This window comes from Grus americana, chromosome 1 (genome assembly GCF_028858705.1).
Source record: "Grus americana isolate bGruAme1 chromosome 1, bGruAme1.mat, whole genome shotgun sequence".
NCBI classification, from domain to species: Eukaryota; Metazoa; Chordata; class Aves; order Gruiformes; family Gruidae; genus Grus; species Grus americana.
Genome location: NC_072852.1, coordinates 204,258,223 through 204,277,408, shown reverse-complemented (window position 1 = coordinate 204,277,408; position 19,186 = coordinate 204,258,223). Strand labels below are relative to the sequence as shown.

The 19,186-nt window shown below is 41.1% G+C and overlaps 1 protein-coding gene across 1 annotated transcript; it reads right to left on the bottom strand.

Annotated features, from left to right (window-relative positions):
- Positions 1–659: 659 nt before the first annotated feature.
- TMEM123 (transmembrane protein 123) lies at positions 660–19,186 on the bottom strand. The gene is made up of 6 exons (XM_054811751.1): positions 19,038–19,186; positions 13,608–13,676; positions 11,377–11,442; positions 6,747–6,938; positions 5,290–5,443; positions 660–2,650 (listed from the first exon to the last, which is right to left on the bottom strand). Exons 1-6 carry the CDS (start codon positions 19,105–19,107, stop codon positions 2,626–2,628), a joined length of 576 nt encoding a protein of 191 aa, XP_054667726.1. The 5' UTR covers positions 19,108–19,186; the 3' UTR covers positions 660–2,625.

The window sequence follows — 19,186 nt, the reverse complement described above, 5'->3', positions numbered from 1 at the left end:
GGAAAGCAAATGTAAAGTTAAAGGTAAGATTTATCAATTGCACCTTTGTCTAGTATCCAAATACCTGAAGGGAGGTCAGGTTTTATATTTGCACTGACACCTCTGAAATCTTAAAGCACATAATTTTGTTTTAGCGTAGTAACGAGATTACAAAATACATTACAAATGACTGAGCTGGGCAAAAATGCACTAGGTCTGGTATTCTAGCATTTAGAAGTATATATGGTGAACACTTCTTATTCAATAGACTCATAGAATGGTTTGGGTTGGAAGGGACCTCAAAGATCATCCAGTTCCAACCCCCCCGCCATGGGCAGGGACACCCTCCACTAGACCAGGTTGCCCAAAGCCCCATCCAACCTGGCCTTGAACACTTCCAGGGAGGGGACCTCCACAACTTCTCTGGGCAACCTGTTCCAGTGCCTCATCACCCTCACAGGGAAGAATTTCTTCTTAACAGCTAATCTAAATTGACCTTCCTTCAGCTTAAGGCCATTACCCCTTGTTCTGTCACTCCATGCCCTTGTAAACAGTCCCTCTCCAGCTTTCCTGTAGGCCCCTTTAGGTACTGGATGGCTGCTATAATAGTTATGACTGTGGAACGGGTTGAGGGAATTATGAAACCATCTAATAAAATAAAAATCCAACTGAAATTGATATAGTAACTCCAAAGATTTGATTTTATTTATTCATCTGTACAACAGAGGTGAGACAATCCCAGTAATTAAGTTGCACTTAATTGTCTTAATTTCTACAAAATAAGGAATTGCAGTTCTATGGAAGAATTGTTTCCGAACTCTTCCAAGTCAACAACAGAAATTTTCCACCAAACAATGCAATTAAGAAAAATCACAAAAGTTACTTCAAATCGCTCTTCCCTCTGTACCTCAATAAAAACCAAAACAGCCCTGCTAGCCCCATTTCAGGTGCATGGTTGGTGCTATTAAGACTACTTATTAGCCACGGTTTGCTGGAGTTGGCTGTGCCTCAGACACAACAGTTTTACTGCTCCATGTGAAAAAGGAGAAAAACATCCCATCCATACAGCCACTTTAACACTGCATGTCGGAATAAACTATTGCTCAACAAAAAAAATTAACCCATGCCAGAGCTGTAGTCTTATTTCCCCTGATGTGGTGTACCCCAGCCTACATGCAGTTCCTCCTGTGACCTTCCTCAGCTGTCACACCTCCCATCTGTACCCTGCGTGATGGATTACTGCCAGCAGTAACCAAGATGGTCAGGTCCCACCACACTAACCCTCTTCACCACGGAGAGGTCTACAAGTGGAGCCTGAGCAGGACCGAACGATTATTCAGTGACATGAGGAGATGCAGGCCTGTGTCTCCTGATCCTTGCTCTAGTTTTCCTTACACCAGTGTACATCAAAAGCCCATCTACTGAAGTCAGCAGGTTTACCTCTCTGTAAATGCAGAAGCGATACAGAAGCAGCATCTTGCACAGGACCCCCAGAGTATTTGGGCCTTCATCTAAAGGCCTTCTGAGAGATGCCCCATTGCCTTCAGGGCATTTTTGACCAGACCTCTGTACACGTGTGCAGCAGTATCAAGTTCTGAAAACAGTTGTAAAAAAATGCAATTATATTCTTCTAAAATGCTCTTACAGGTTTTCCACTTCTCTGTTTAACTTTCAGTGCTTATCAGATGCTGCTAAAACATTGCATACAGCTTCTTAATAATAACAACCAAGAGTGAAGTGATTGCTACATTCAATTTAAAAGCCAATTTTTAGAAGCAATTTTCATATTTTATAATATTTATGATGGTGCAATTACTTTTTTCTGTCTTATTTTTATCTTCAATTGCACATGCTTCATTAGGACATGTTGAAAAGAGAAATTATGGCTCGCTTAGTCTGTTTTCCTGTAAGAACCCCCTTAGAGAAAAGGGTTGTGGATGGGTATCTCCAGTCTGTCCCTACTTCCTGCAGCTAGTCTTATTGTATAGCCTGTTAAGGAAAGTCTCTGCAGGTCACTGGTGAGCTAATGACTGAAGTTTAAAGTACTTATTATCACCTTCTATACAGTTAGCAAACTATGTCCCTTTACAGCCTAATAAAAATTAACTGAATTGTTCAAACCCCAACATTTCTAAACTAAAGTTCACATCAAACTTCAAAATAAATACAATTTAATACAAAATAGTAGAAAAAAAAATATTTTACTTGCAAAAACCTATGCCTGGTCTCCAAGGTGTCCTATTTAACCTACTATATCCATTATGGAACACACTGCATTTACGCAGTATGTGAGAAATAATTGAACTTACTTAGAATTGCAATGATGAGATCCACTGTGCTAGTAATTAGCTATTTCAGAGACTTGTGTGTATACCTAAAATGACTCAATGTGTGTGCTTCTTTAAATTTGGTTACAAATACTGGAAAAAGAAAATACTGTCTCTACAAAGTGCTGAGTTTGTCGTCTTCTTATGAAAGCCAACGCAAAAAAATCAGGATGTTAAAAGAGCTTCTCAACATTCTGCAGGATCACACCCAAGATGGGTTTAGAGACTGTGATCATCTTTATGAAAGGAACTCTTTCAGACGTAAGTTACAACAGCTGTGATGGGATGGGTTTCCAACATTGTCTTCCCTGAAGTCTCTTTAAATGATGGCATCATGTTCATCACTGTAACAGAAACACAGTAATGAATGTTTTGCAGTACAAGCAACAGTCAACATGAGAAACAGCAATCCAGCCGCTGCTAAGAACGTTATTTTGTCAAGAGGCCTTGCTGGGAGGGGCTAAGGGCACATTGATCTGGGAGTTACAGTCCTCTCTGACCCAAGCCTGAAGTTAACAGAACAATTTCATTTTGCCAACACTCCTCCAGCTTCACTCGCATTATGAACATTTTGGCTTTCACATTTCATTCAAGTACATATTTTTAGATCAGCTGTTGCTCAGACATTTTTATCCTATCTTACGTATATCCAGTAGTAACAGCTAATCAAAAACTGTTTACAAGCTCAGCAACAGTTTTCTTTTGTTTTAAAGATACTGTTGATCTGAATTCGACAATAACCATTCAAACACTACTGTGGGTAAACATGTGCAGCAGGGACGGGTTGAATTCCATGACCAGCAAGCAAGAGTCAAGATGGAGAGAAAACACAAGGCCTGAACACTAGCATCCCAACAAGTCTAATGACATCACCTCACTTAAAACAAGCTTCTCAACTGAGATGGATGATACTGAACAGCAAGAAGAAAAGCAAATTAGTTTTAAGAATTCTCAGTTCTTAAACTAAACATGGGACAAGGGGATGCAAGTCTAGAAGTCTGGAAGTAGAGCTGAGTATAAATGGCAAATGAGATGGTACAATTTAGATTGAACTATTCACTACAGAAGGGGTGAGACACAAGATGAAGTCAAAATCACAGATGTCTGACTGGTTCTGTGCTCTCAGAACTGAATGCTGCAAAGGAGAGGAACTGAGTAGCTCCACAAAGAAGAACCATACCCAGGACAAGACTGGACCTACTACCTCCTATCCCTCAGTCTGGTATCATAGAGGAAAGAAACCAGTTGCCTGGAAGAAGTTGGTGGCAGAGAATCTGTTTAAATCAGTGCTTTTCAACTTGTAGCCTACAGACTGTCTGAAGCCCAGTGTCAACTTCTAAAGGGTCTTGAAAAGATAACTAAGAAAAGCAAGCTTACTCTCAATATTGCATTTGCTGTGCAGCAGCTACGCTCCACAGCAAAAATAGCAGCAGCCTGCAGCTCAAAGAAGGTTGAAAGTCACTGGTGTACACAGAATAAACGAGTGACTTTGGGTAGGATCCAGCCTGTACCTTTCAATATCCACAGCACAGGCTTTATCTTAGCTGCCCTCACAATAAGTGAATACAAAAACACATGGATAGGCCAATTCATCTGACGGATTTACCCTACTTTAGAGTAATATGAATAATATGAAAAGACTAATTCACATGCAGATGCCTGTATTTGGTTAAATGAATTCTACTTCTCATTTCATTTCAGGAGGATCTGGGGAACTACAGGCATGTCAGCCTGACCTCGGTACAGGGGAAGATTATGGAGCGGTTCATCTTGAGTGCGCTCACCAGGCAGGTGCAGGACAACCAGGGGATCAGGCCCAGCCAGCATGGGTTCACAAAAGGCAGGTCCTGCTTGACCAACCTGATCTCCATGAGGAGGAGGTTGTAGTGAGGTGGGTGTTGGTCTCTTCTCCCAAGTAACTAGCGAAAGGACAAGAGGAAATGGCCTCAAGTTGTGTCAGGGCAGGTTTAGATTAGATAGTAGGAAAAATTGCTTCACCGAAAGAGTGGTCAGGCATTGGAACAGGCTGCCCAGAGAGGTGGTGAAGTCACCATCCCTGGAGGTGTTCAAAAAACATGTAGACATGGCACTTTGGGACATGGTTTAGTAGACACGGTAGTGTTGGGTTGATGGCTGGACTTGATGATCTTAGAGGTCTTTTCCAACCTTAAGATTCTATGACTTGTGAAAAGTACTTAAAGCAGGTTCAGTGCATACAATTTTACGGACAAGTTTCTGGAGCTGAGAACAAGATAACAGAGAAAACTAAATATTAGAAACCAACCATTTGGCCTGCCTATTTTGCAAGGTGGGGCAAAAGTTTGAGTTCACATATTGACAACAATCAAATACTGTGCTTTTAAAAATGTGAATAATGGCCATATTGCCTTTGAATGTTCTCTGTGACAATAAATAAATGAATCAATTCCAACAGTGGTGACTTAAGAGTGTGGAATATTAGATGTCTGGCTTTAAAACTGGCTGCTCAAACCAGACTTGAAGGTACATAAAAGGTGATACAAGAGAGATGGTAATGGAGTTTCAACAAGGTGTCATATAGGTAACAGAGCTTCCACAAAAAACTTGATGGCGAGGGGGAGGAAAACACTGAAGAGTGAATAGACAAATAGAGTCTAGGAGAAAGTGTCAGGAAGAATCAGAAGTCTTGCAAATTGCAGCAAACATTTCAAGGAAATGTTTTCAAGGAAACGTTAGCTATTCATGGAATAGCTAAAGGACAAGGATCCTTTAAAAAAACAGGATGATATTATATAATAGATGAGAGAAAAAACCCACACAGAAGAGAGGCATAATGAGGAATAGTTGGTGAAAGACAAAATATCACACTTAAATCTCTTAATTATATTAATATTATATACATTAAACAAATGTATGTATCAGAGTTCATTCTCCTTGTGTTGTTTGTCCTTGGTCCCCTCAAGCAAGTAATAAATTGTCAAGGGATGATCCCTTGCGAACTTACATCGTTCTGTACTGAATGCCTCTTCTAGAGTGATAGGTTTTGCATCCGATGTAGAGAATAGCTAGGACTCCAAGTGTCAGCACAATGCCACCTACAAAACTGCCCGCATCAAATCTGGAGGTTTTGGCTATGACAGCCTCAGATGTTGATGTAGCTGCAAAGAAAGCAAAAGGCATTTTATACAGAGCTTGCAAAATTGTGTTTCAAGGGACTCCTCTATATCCTGGCCTCCCCACTGACATTTAATCTAAAGACCCAGGGAGACAAATTTAATGTAGAACAAGTGGCAAGAGTCCGGCCAAGCACATTGAAACCTACAGCTCTGTTTTTAAGTGCCAGATTCTGGTAACACAGGAAGAGCTGATCCAACTGCTTGCTGTCAGATGAGCGTACTGAGTCAGCCTGCAGAGTGGTCCAACAACCACCAGTCAGTCAGTATAGTTACGTGGTGGGAGTAAAATACTTGTGGTGGCAATGAGCTGTTGGATTGCTTTACCTTGTCTCATGGAATTGTATGCCTCACCTTCCAAGTGAGATCAGCTCTGCAGCCCAACACAAATATTGACATAGATAACATGACCTCAGATAAGCCATAGTAGTTTCTGTGTGAAAACTGGTTTTATCTGCTACAAACTCCCACCAAAATACCCAGTCTGTGCCCATCTCTATTTGTACTTGCCACAGGGAGCACGAGGTGGCCAACTAAAAGTTCTGCTGATGACAGCTCCACCTACCCAACAACACTTCACTGACATGTGAGCAACCCTGATCTGTTCAGAAGTGTAAGCATAAAGTGATGTGAACAAGCAGCTAACTGCAAGGAAATACTGAATTCTACACTTATTGGTTTTGTATTCAAGGGTACTGTCGAACTGCATTTGACAACTTTTACATGAACTGTGACTCACTCATAGTCATACTCTATCCTCCATTAGGGATAAAATTCATTACATTGCTACAAACATGACTAACAGAACCTAGTCATTCTACTGAGCCAGCAGCCACAGGTCAGCTGTGAAAAAGGAAGTATTAAAGATTAATTCAAGTAACCTGTAGAAAGGAAAGCTGAACAAATACAGAAGTTGTATTGAAAAGCCAGGCTTTCTGCAAACATTGCTAATCTCCTTGCTGGTGGCTGCTGGTTCAGACCACTCGCATTTTATTTTTTTTCCTGAATGTGTCAGGTCTCTCAGGTTAAGCAAAGCCTTATTAAGTAAGTGGAGTGCTCAGAGCAATTGTTTGGACTAGATGATCTCCAGAGGTCCCTTCCAACCCCTGCCATTCTGTGATGCTGTGATTATAGACAGCTTAATAAAACCCCCCCACCTTACTCTTGTTTTTCAGCATGCAAATACCTTCTTTCTTTGTTTTACTACTGTTAAACTAACAATTCTACAACTGTACAACATGTCAGCATATATACAAGCCTTTATGAGCTTCTTGAAGTGTGAACTCACCTGTTACAGAAGTGAAAGAAATCTTGGAAGTGGTCACCACCGTACTATTGAATTGCGATGATGTGACTGATGAAGCTGTGGTGGATCCTGTTTTCTGGCTGGTTTTGGTGGGCCGAGTCGTCAGGGTGACAGGCATAGTGGTGTGGGTGGGCTGACTGGTATTGGTCAGATGAGTAGTACTGGTAGACATACCTGGGAAATTTTTATTTGTGATATCACACAGAAAAATACATAAAAATAATCAAGTGTATACTCATTGAATAATATAGCATTTATCATGCCCAAACAGAATGACAGAATAACAATGAAAATGCCACTGCATGGATATCTAGGCTTGCATATAGACTCTTCCCCTACACATTTCCTTTGGAAAGACCTAACTTCTGATTTCTGGGGCGCAAGGTCAGGAATGGTTTTAAGGAAAGGCTGTAAAGAGAACCTGGATAATATCTGATAACTTTTATAAGGGTCAAATTTTTTTGGATATCACTGTCCAATTCCATAGAATCACACCTAACTTCTTATAGTATTTTAAAATGTAATACAATTCTGGATCAAAAGTAACTCCATTTGAAGCACCCAACTTTTCAGATAACTAAGCTTTTGCTTGAAAATGCACACCCGCACTCCCCCTCCCCCCATTTTAGTAATGATTTAATCTTTAATTTACTCTTGAATGAAATGCTGGCTTTGCTAAGGCTGCATGTATATTAAACTTACCAGAGAAAATTCTGTATATGTATTAAACTTAAGGTTCAAAAGGTTTTCCACATGTGATAAAAGTTGCACTAAAGTAAATCTGCTGGCTTGTATCATTTATTTAGTAGTTAGTTGTCTTGCCAAGGTTAAAACAAAGATTGGAATGCTGTTTCACAAGTTTAATTGACACCTAACATCTTTAACTTTTACTCTACTTTTACCTAACACTTCCCCTTCCCTCCTCAGAAAGCAGTGAAGTTCAGAATAAAAAGAACATGAAACAAAATTCAAGAATAATACAGATTGATACTTACAGCAAAATCCTTAGAACCCTAGTAGAAGGCAGCCAGCTAGAATGATCTTAAGAATAATTACTTATTTTTCTAAGGAGGAGCTAACAAGAAACATGAGCCTGTTATGCAACCAACATTTCTCTAAGCAACCAGTATAAGGCAAATAGCTTTTATGTATGAAGGAATTTTAGGGAGAAAAAGCTCCCTTTGCAGCTGTCTACTTTTGTACTATAATTTCCATAACCTCACACAAGCTGGGTTAATTTTAAATGCCATGAAAGCTTTTCATTGTGGACATTCCAATATCTTATTATACCCATGATTTCATGAAATTATCTGAAACTAGAACAACTGAAGAATAGGTAGTTTCATCTTAATTCCACAGTAAACTTGATATTCAATTTCTGCATCGAAAATGCTTCTATAGAATGATCTTCCTGTAAGTGTGGTTTAAAACATGAGTAGCCACACACAATGTCTTTGCTGAGACTTAAGTATCACTGCTTCCAGTACAGATGTGAACATTAAAAACATAAAAAAGCCAAACAATACAACAATGTAAGCATTCAGAAAGCAACTGACCTACACAACACTTTTCTACGACATTTAACACTTCAACTACTGAAACAGCCCAATACAGTCCCCATAGTAAATGTTACTTATTTTCCTGTTCTTTGATGTTTTTGTTGTATTTCGCCATAACCCTAGGAAACACTTTGAAATGAGCATTCACTGAAATGGAACAGTTGGAGTACTGTACTCATGTGCTTACCTTGTTACAATTAGGAAATTCAGTTCCTCTATGAAGCATGTGTAAAATACATCAGATAACATTCAGTGCACATTTTAATACTGACAGGTAAACTCCTCAAAGGCACAATCATCTATAAATATCAAATGGTTCCTCATTGTAGGAAATAAGCAAGGAAATGTCTATATGGAAACCATCTACAGTCACAGGACATGAAACCACACTTGGTAACTGCATTCCTAATGTAAAAGATACCAAAAGGAAAGACAGACAAATCTGAATGCAAGTGTCAACCAGCCAGTTTTCTTTTTTTGTTGTTTTTTTTTTGTTTGGGTTTGGTTTTTTTTGAGACATGATTTCTGAGAGTCAAACTGGTTTGTGTTTCTGAGCAATATAATGGCTAATGGTTCCATGTGTAACATTATTAAATGATGTTACACAAAAATGGTACTTATTCCACGGGCATTAAATTACCATACAGAAAATTTGAGTCAGCACAAAAAATATCCAAGCAGCTATCACGAGGAATTTTAGCAAATTTGCACATTACTTTTTCCCCTCTTTCCTACTAGCAATCCTTTTTTCTTACTTTATCAAGATTACAGCACTTGGTGATGTAACATCTATATTAAGAGTAAAATCTGGTTAATCTCCTAGAGGCTTATCTTTCACAATGTATTTAGCATAAGTTATTGCGAAACATCAGTGGGAGGCAGCTGGAGAATTTGGGAAGCTGACATGAATTGGGCACCAATCTGTTGTTCTGTGTTTTGAAAAATCTTACCTGTGCTATTTTACCAACAGAATTAAGATGAAAGAACATTTGATAGCAACATCTGTCCTTTTATCTTTTATTTCCCTAATTACTTTTCCCCCAAAAGACCAGCTGGGCTTCACCAAACATCACACTAAACAAACCCAGACTGCATGAGTTAACTAACCATATATATAGCGTACAGATAAGAATTCTTAGCAACATGCACTACTCCGTTAGTGTTCTAATTCAACAAGAACAAACATATGAGCACCGTGCTAACATACAAAATGATTATTATTAAATGCTCTTCCTAAAATAAATAAATACTCTCATTTGCATGGAAAATGATTAAATGAAATGGATTTTTGCTTCAGCCATGAAAAGCTTCCAAAAAAAAGGCAGAGACTTTAGGCAAAACCAAGTACATAAATTAAGTACGTATATCCAGTAGTCTTTATTCTGAAGAGGTTGAGACAGATAATCAAAATGGATGAACACTGTCTCAAAATGTATGAAGTTTCAAACAAGAAAAAAAAAGAAGGAAAAAGAGAAGAATGTGAATCATAAACGGTGTGAAGTAAGGCATAGCTGTCTGTTAGGTTTGTACTGTGCCTAACAGTAAAGGGCTCAGGCTTCTTTTTAGTATTATTATCTCCACGTAGTAAAGCTCAGACCTCTGCAAAAAAACCACAGTCAGGGTTGGAGCAGAGGGTGGGTGAAAAACCTGTGGTTAACAATGGCTTTACACATGGGGAAGGCCCTAAGGCAACAAAGGGATTACAAAACTCTCTCCACTTTCCAAGTTAGACGTGCTTAAACTGGTACGTTGCAGGCAAAGGAATGAGACACTGCACCACTTCCTTACTATCAAAAGGTCTTTGCAGAGATTCCCCCCCCGCCCTGGTATTTTATTCTTAAATGAATAACAAGCAACTTCTGAGCGTGGTAACTCAGGGGTTATCTGGAGACTACAGAGACACAAAGCAAGAGTTGTACTGGAAATGGAATTACATAGCTGGGACCTTAGGATCAGCATAAAACTCCACAAACACACAACGTATCTTAGGGTAGGCACAATATTTCTGTCCTGCTTTCACATGGCTCTTAGCACAAAGGAGACTCTGTTCATGCATGGAACTAGCTTTTCTTCTCTCAGACACAACCTTCTAACTGTGCATCACAGACTGAACAACTGCATGACATTCTTATCCAGTCTTTTCTAATCTGGTGAATTATGCCCATGCGAGTTCTTCCAGAAAATGATTTAATTTTCTTTTTTAATAATCTCACATTGACATAGGCAATGGTTGGAACACTACAAATCCACGTGGATGAACTGTTTGTTTGTGTCCCAGGTTAAATATCTGCTTTCAAACTCTACTAGTTGATCTAACACAGCTATTACTTCTTTCTACAAAGATGTGTTTTGTAAATATATTTATGTTGGAGCATCACGATTGCAACACTGCTGCCTTGGGAAATCATTCTTACCTAAAGTTCATTTGCCAAGTTGTGAATGAAAGAGGGTAGTGCTAGAACAATGCAGAAGTACCCGGAACAGATTGTCCCACATTTGCCACTCATGTCTTGCTTGAACTCCACTGTTTTGTGCTATGAGCTCTATAAGGACTATTTTCTATGGTATAAGGTGCCACGACTCCTACCTAAAAGGAAATGGAGTCTTACTTTTGAAACTCAAGCCCCCAGGACCTCATTATATGCTAAATCTATTTAATGTGAAATAACATTAAATGTATGTGCGCTGTTTGCACAACAACCTATTCATCTTTACTCCATTAAGATGGAAAAAATTTACTTAGAGACAAAGAATGAACATTAAAAAGACCAACTTTTTTCAATTCTTTCTTGAAGTTTTATTTTGATTCTTGTTTTTCAATGGCATCACAAATGTCATTGCTTCTATTGAATGAAGCATGCTACCTAAACTAGAAAAAACAGCGTAGCTTCATTTCAGAGTTGTTTTACATGTTGCCTCCCAGCCCTAAAATAATAATGCCTCTCTCAAATACCCACTTTTGATGGATATTTCTTTAGAATTTGGTATGATCCGGGGTAGGTTTGAAGACAGCTTCTAGGATCATAGTAACAGACAGATGAACAGATACATACCTACTGCAGATGTTGCTGTAGATTGTGTGGATGATCTAACAGTGGGATTGGATGAACTGCTATTGTCTTCCAGGAAAAAAGAAAACAAGTATTATTAAATTTCATTTTGACATACTATAATTAAAGTACCCACAACACAATACTCTTTTCAGGGTATCCATGTTTGCAGGCTATAAGTGGGAATAGAGTAGAGACTATTCCATCCCAAAGCAGATGGTTTTATCCCTCTGCAAAATGCTTCCAGATCTCAGTGCAGTAAGAAAATAGTTACACTATATGCAGAGCACTGCCCAAATGGTCTACATCTGAATTCTTCACATTTATTTTTGCTCTCTCCCACTTCTATGTCACACTCTATTCCAGTTGCTGTTACTGTCCCTGACTTTCTTAAGCACTGTGGTTTGTTTTTTTTTTTCCTAGTTTTTATTCCTTTATTTCAGTTCTTATTCCTCTATTTCAGTTCCATTCCTGTACATCAATCTTTTCTTTAATTTTGCTGCATCTCTGTTACAAACTGGGCTCATGCTAGAACATACTGTTCCGATACTCTGTGAAACATCTTTCTGTGGGCCTATGTTCTCTCTACACAAAAAGGCTCCTAAGAATGTGCCTGTTTCCAAAGACTTAAATTATAAACCATATTTCAGTCTTAATGGTTTTGTCCTTCCCTCCTTTCTTTCACTTCTACTTTTCCAGTTCTCTTTTTTCCTTCCCCTCCCACTCACATTACTTCTAGGTTTTCAGGCACCCTCCCACTCTCACTTCTGTCCTCATTGCTGCATCCCTCTTCAATGTTTCTTATAGGGTAATGGTCTCTTCCTCCTGGCAAACATCCACTGGGCTGTTCGGTTAACTCCCGCTCCTGGAAGTGTCACTGCCCATACTTCCCTCCCTTCGTTCTGCACTGTTGTCTATGCCCATTCTGTGATTACTCTTTTCTGTGAAGTAACTGATCTCTTACAGCATCTTCCCACATTGCTAGTGCTATGTGCCTTGCAGCAACTCTATTGCTTTTCAGCATGGCCGGAAAACAAAGTGCATAACCTCAGAGATGACAATAGCAACACAGCTACCAGAATCAAGTAGCAGGTGTATTTCCTTTGAACAGATCTGCTGTTCTTACCACCAAAAAGGTCTAGTCTAAAACAATTTTGTCAACCCTCTTTGCAACTGCATACATGTTATGAGCAAGCTCAGGTTTAAAAACAAATGCAACAAATTTACACTTTCATACCACCCACCAAAGGTGGGGCAGGGAATTACAGAGGGAATTACTTTGCCATAATCATAGCCAGCTAGCCCCACCACTGAGTACTGCACACACAACCCTTATACTGACATACCTGGGATATTCAGTTGCAGATTTAATTGCCTCTGAGAAACAGTTTGTGACTGTGGAATTACAATCACATTCCTTCTTGGACATGCTGACTTTTATACCAGTGTAAGCCATGGATATGCCTGGGGCTAAACCTCTCCCACATTGGCCCAATACTATAACCAGAACACAGCTTTGGGTTTCTCCCAAGTTCTGAGTTCTTACTTCTGCAGCCCTGGGAACACATCTGGATGTGTACTGCATGCTCATACAGGTGAAAAGCCGCCATGTACACTGCCTGGAATTCAGATGTGAGTAATGATGCAATTAACACAACATAGAGTGAGTCGATGATCAGAGTATTGGCTATACATCCCACTTGTTGGCAAACAGCAAATGAGATGAGCGAAGTAGTACAGTGCAAAAACGACTCAAGGAATATGCCTTTTGCAGGGCACATGCTTAAAGGTGTACAGTTTAATGCAGTAAAAATGAAATTACACTAGAAATAAACATGTACTTCATCAATGAGCTCAAGCATGGTGGACCTACACTCCATTTGACATTAAAAATCAAATGAAAAAGTGACTTGCTTTTTTCTCAAAAGCACTGAATTCTAGTCTAGCAGACTTCTTGAGCCAGTGGTTCTCTTTTTAACTGTAAACTGATGTTGGCAGGTATTTCTAGTTCTACACATAAAATGTTCCCATTTTATTTCTGCTCTCTCTCTTGCTCTGGGGTACCTAAAGATAGGAGAATTGATTTGCGTTCTATTGTTCATCAGCCCTACAGCTGTTCACAATTCAATAAAATAAAGGGAAAACTGTTATAGCACAGTTTATGGCATACAGTAATACATACTGCTCTTCTTGATGCTACCGAAGAACAGCAACAGAAATGCCAAGAGTATTACCTTGCAACCTATGGTTTGGAGTCATAATAAAGGGTGCAGTACTGCTGGAGTTGTTTGTCTGTTCATTTCCTACATAAAAACAAGAAGATGATAGGTTTAGGTGCTTTATTATCATGAAGTGGGAAAAAAACCACCGTAGTGCAGCATCTGTCTCTTGCTTTGGGCCTCTAAATGACTAAACTACCCTGGACAAGAGCTGGGTATAATGACAACATAAAAGGATGGTACCACGATGGCCTGCTCTTAGCGCATTAAAACCCACAACATTTGCACTACCGAATCATCAAATAAACTGGAACTCCTTCCCATCCTCAGTTTTATCTTCCCCATCATCACCACCCCAAGTTCTCTTCTTCCTTGAGATGAAAGGAGACTGAAAGAAGTAGAAGGTAGAAAATCAGGCACCTTCCTTCAGTAATAACATATGACCCGCATCACCTACAGCAGAAGGAAAAGAACTTTTCACAAACATCCCTTCCTCGAAAGTCTGCAAGGCCTTTGCAGGCAGATGAGTGCTTGCTCTGCCCCTACATGGATAGCATGGTAAGACAAAAAGCTATACTAAGAAGTTGCATTGCTTAGTTTGGGACTAACAGCATATTAATGCATCCGCTGAGCATTTGGCAGGTGGGGAGTGGGACTAAGAAGGAGCACACATCTGGTGAAATAGCATCATACCCTAAAGACTAATTGAGGCCTGATTACTCTGTCCTCAGGCTCGGCCTATATGCAAGTGCTAAGATTTAAAGTTAAATCACACAGAATAAATAGTCTGGCATTAACATGCATGCAAGAGGATCAGTTCTGGATTCTGCCTTTGTGAAGCAGAGTTTAGTTTTGATCACTTACAACAATAGTCTGTTAAAGGCAAGCAAATAACGTCAACTAAATTATCACAGAAGTAAGGCATTTTCTTAGTAGTTATGAAACCTTAATGAAGAAAAACCTCAGAATGGTAAAGTTTGGAAATACAAATGACAAATCACTCACTGTATCTTACCCCTGCAATGTCAAGATTGAGGACAGTACTGCAAGATATGTTAGACTGTTTAACTAGGGAGCTTAGGGAAAACAAACACACAAAAGAGAATACAAACACACAAAAAAGGAGAGTGGGACACAGCTGAGCTAAGCTTCCCCAGGAAGGACCCAATCCTGCAGAAAGGGATCTACATCAGAACCAATCCCTCTGCATTTAACAATGATCTGATTGAGGAGGCTCAGCCAACAGAAAACTGACATTACCCGCCTCCCCAACAGCATACGGTGGTTTTTGCTGCACAGAACGGGATCCCTGTAAGATTAGATGAAAGAGAGGGGCAGGACCCAGAGGTGGAAGACAGGACTGGCTTAGTCCTAGTTCAGATCAGCTTGGACTACACACCTTGAAAGATGTCAAGGACCTCATCCAGCTTAAAAGATACAACTTTCCCCCCGCCCCTGCCCCACCTCAAAAAAACCCCCCAAACACTGATAAGTTTCTTAATTTGGATCACAAGCAGTTGCTCCAGAATACAAATACATCTTAATATGGGATGCTGCATAAGCATATGCCACATCTGAACATGTGTCAGTGAATGGGACAGGTGAGAAAAAGAAAATCGTAAAATGACACTATGCCCAAACCGTTCTCTATCCTCGGATTGTGGTTTTGTTTTTGAAGCCACGTGTATCACTGCAGGGACAGCAGTAGACTACAGCCAGGGAGGTGGGGAGGACGTCCTGGGTTAAGACAAAGGGAAAAGCCGCACACCCTTTTACACATTGATGGCTCTGACAACAACTGGAGACCCTCATTCGAGGGCACAGACCACATAGCGCAACCGGCCCAAAGCGAAACAGTGAGGGTTTCTGGCCTTCTCTGGGGAGCAGAAGTGCAAGGGTTGGAAGTCTGCACTGACCCAGGTGCACACGTGGGTACAGGAAGGAAGCGGGGAGAAAGCCGGCAGCCAGCTGCAGTGTGGAAGGTCCTGTGCACAAGCAGACGTAAAGCTCTTTGAGACACAGGATTAGTTGCAATATTGGGCCTACAAATTGTGAGTAGAGAAACCGTGCTGATGATTGCTCCCACCATGATCCAGAGGAGAGAGGGAGGGGAAAAAAAGAAAAACAAAAAAGGATCTCCGTGTTCATTTTTCATGACAAAACAGAACCAAACCAAGGAAATACCCAACTTAAAACAATGCATCAAAGCACTGGAAAAGGACAGGCAAAGGGGATCAACAACATTTTTGTCAGACAACTCTGTTTTCCTGTTTAAGGTCAGGTGCAGATGCATCTGAAAACACAACTGCTTGTGGCTGGCCAGGGTGTATCTGAAGGCAAGCGTGCTTCCTGTGAAACGCTACGGCACAGTTTGGTACACCGAGCACTTCTAGGGCCTCTCACAGTTTGGTTACTCTAGTGTGTAAAAAAGTCACGAGTTGGAGAGAATTTGGATAAGCAAACTTGCAAAAGGGCAAAATCAGGCCAGTTCTTCCAACTTTATAGTGACATTCAGACACGGGAACTGAAGATCTATGTTTGTGCTAAACATATAGATAGATGCAGGGTAAGTGATAGGGATAGCTCCAATACTCGTTGAAAACGAACAGGATGAGACTTTAAACGGACTTGATTTTGCCAGATCCTGCAAAAAATCAACACAGTGGATAACACCCACAAACCTTTAATGAACCTGTAGTCTCCAGCTCAGGCATGTACCAAATTACTATTCTCTGTAGATGAAGCCAGGTAGAAGAACCATACGCTGATGAGTGGCACTAATCGTTGAATTCCCCATGTGTGACAATGGTCAATTTTCCCACTCCTACATTCACATTTAAGACAAACACTTTTCTAAGGACTTGCAGGGTTTATGTCTAGTCTAACTAAGCCTCATGTTGCAGAAAGATGCTGGTGTATAAACTCACATTTTTAATAAGCACAATTTCACACATTCATTTCAGGGACATTTCAAAAATCATATATAAAATTCTGTCTGGGCATCTTCTCTTTTCAAGTTTGATGCATAGCAGGTAAGTAGGTGAGTTTTATGCCCAAGCCATTCCGCGTTTGTTGGTTTAAAACCAGTGCTATCTAGAAACTTTATATTTCTTTTCCCTTTGACTCTACAAGGTCTTTTGATATTTATTTATTTTTGAAGTGGCATTTTTGAGCTACCAAGGTTATTGCTTCATCCTGAGTCAGAGGTCAGGCAGGATTATCTCAGCAACTTTTTGGACAGGCCCTCATGCCTTAACATTGTGAAATCTATCTCACAATCTTGCAAAGAAAAGCGTAAACACCATTACATAGATGGTTAAGGAAATAACACAGATTCTCAACGCTGGTCCATTTGAGACTGAAAAAACATTACATCTTTTGCCGTCATCCAAGAAACTAAGAGAAGTATGGAGATACACTGGAATCAAAATGCCATGCCTGTTTTCAGGTCTGGAGGCTGCTGCTCATTTTTTGTGCTGCGAGTAGTTCTGTATACAGGTAAGCTCTCGGAAGACATTGCTAGCTATCTTCTCTGAACAGAGCAGGAAGGGAACAAGGGCAGCTTCCTGCAGGGAGCATGGATTCTCCTTACTTGTTCAGACATCAGGAAACCAGCTGGATTTTTCATAAAAGTGGGAAGAATTTTTCCTAAACCATAACATTTTGGTGATGTTTCTTCACTGACTTGACTGACACATAGAAATAAACTTTCCAGCAGAGTAAAAGAACAACGTTATATTGAAATAACCAGCTTGCCCAAAAATCTTAATTGGAGTAAGCACAAATGTACTGCCACTGTCTCTTTTTGCACATTTGATTTGGGTATTTGATGGGTTTCACTTTCGTCTGTAGTGTTCATTAGTGAGGCATTAACTTTTGCTGAAACCAACACAAATCTCAGTGGTAGTTTCTGGAAGTTTCCGAGTAACAAGGCAGAAGAAAAAGATAGTTCAATAGATACACTGACTGAGCCTTAAAAGGGCACAACTTCTCTCAACATTAAACAGAGTCTAGACAACAAATACACATACAGAGGAAGGACTACACTTGACTATCAAAAGTCAGACGAGATCATGCCTACCCCAGAGAGAGCACTGACTGTACACTGAGTTAAATCAGCGTACGCACTCAGGAAGCAGCATGATGAAAGACAGATCAGGCCAATCTTACATCAAATCAAATGGCAGTCTATCATAAAATGGAGGCCATAGTATCTTAGCAAAGCAGTAAACAGTTTACTGGTAAGCTTCTTGGAAAAAAGCAAGCTTTTTTGTGAAAGGGTAATTATAAAGCTGTTTACATTCCTCATTTCGCTTTTTTTGGTATCAATTTATATTACAGCTTCACCAGATTAAACAACAGTATATTAACACTGCTGAACTGATACTCCTGAACACTATGGCAGGTTAATTTTGGTACCTATCTTTTGGCATTTCAGTCTTCTGAAAAGGCAACTCTGGCAGCTCAGACTTTTGTATCTCTTATTTTATCTGAGTGCATGTTGACGATTATCCTCTGAATCTGGTCTTCTACCACCTGAGTTAAAGCACAAGAAAACAGGAGGCCATGCATTTACTAAAATCGGCCACAAAAAGAGGCATTGCTACAAGTGCCTGACAAAAACACAACAAAACACACCATCTGTCCCAACAGCAAAGCCATGATGACCCCAAAACTATTAAAAGCCACTCGCCACAGTTGCAGCATGCCTCAGAGAACGGCATCAAGAAGGGTAAGCAAAGCGTTTCCTTCCAGCCTAGCCCTCTCTGGGGCACCATGGCTTCCCCCACTCCTCTGGCCACCTACAAGGGAAAGGTCCTTCCTCTACGCCCTGGGACACTTGCAGGGTTTGGGGGACATCTCCTGCCGTGCCACATGCCTCCTCCCCACCTCCTGCTCACACTCGCAGGCACGCAAGTGGATGGAAGACAGGAGCCGTGGGTGATCTTGGGGGTGAGCGTGGCCGGCAGCAGGGCGTGTTTGTGCATCCACTCTGTTGTGTGCAAACATTCACACACACATCCCCAAAACCAAAACGCTTTTTTTTTAAATTATTGTTTCTACTTCAAAGACATCCTGAATATCAAGCCCCTGTTTCTGTTACAGGGTCCGCTCTAGAGAAACCGGCCACGTGCACCGTGCAATCTCAGCTCTTGCTTGACGGGGCGGAACGAAAAAAACCAGCAAACCACCGGACTTCCCCGCAGCCGGTCACCCCAGCGAAGGGGCGCTCGGCGGGGCAGCCAGGGCTCGGCCCGCCCCCCGGCCCCACTCCCGGCCACCAGGTTGTGGCAGCAGCCACGGGACGGCAGCAGGGCCCACACGGGGTCGCCGGGACAGCTCGCACTGCGGCTGCCGCCTCCGGCACGGCGGAGGGGAGCAGCGGCAGCGGCGCTGCCCGCTGTGCCCGTCCCGCTCGCCCGTCCCCCCGCGGCCGCTACTCACGGGAGCTGGGGACAAGCAGCAGCAGCGCTACGGCCTGCAGCGCGCAGGGAGCGCCGGTGAGGAGCCGCATGGCCGCCGACAGAGCCGCGGGACGCCGCTGAGGAGCCACCGGAGCACGCGATGCGCTGCCTGCCCGGGCCGGCGGGGCG

What these genes read in the sequence shown, in the direction of transcription:
- TMEM123 (XM_054811751.1), bottom strand. Translation starts at nt 19,107, where the DNA reads ATGCGGCTCCTCACCGGCGCTCCCTGCGCGCTGCAGGCCGTAGCGCTG. An exon ending in TCCAAACCATAGGTTGCAAG is followed by an intron (nt 11,443 to 13,607) that starts GTAATACTCTTG and finishes TTTTCCTGGAAG; the next exon opens with ACAATAGCAGTTCATCCAAT. An exon ending in TTCTTTCACTTCTGTAACAG is followed by an intron (nt 5,444 to 6,746) that starts GTGAGTTCACAC and finishes CTTTCTTTGCAG; the next exon opens with CTACATCAACATCTGAGGCT.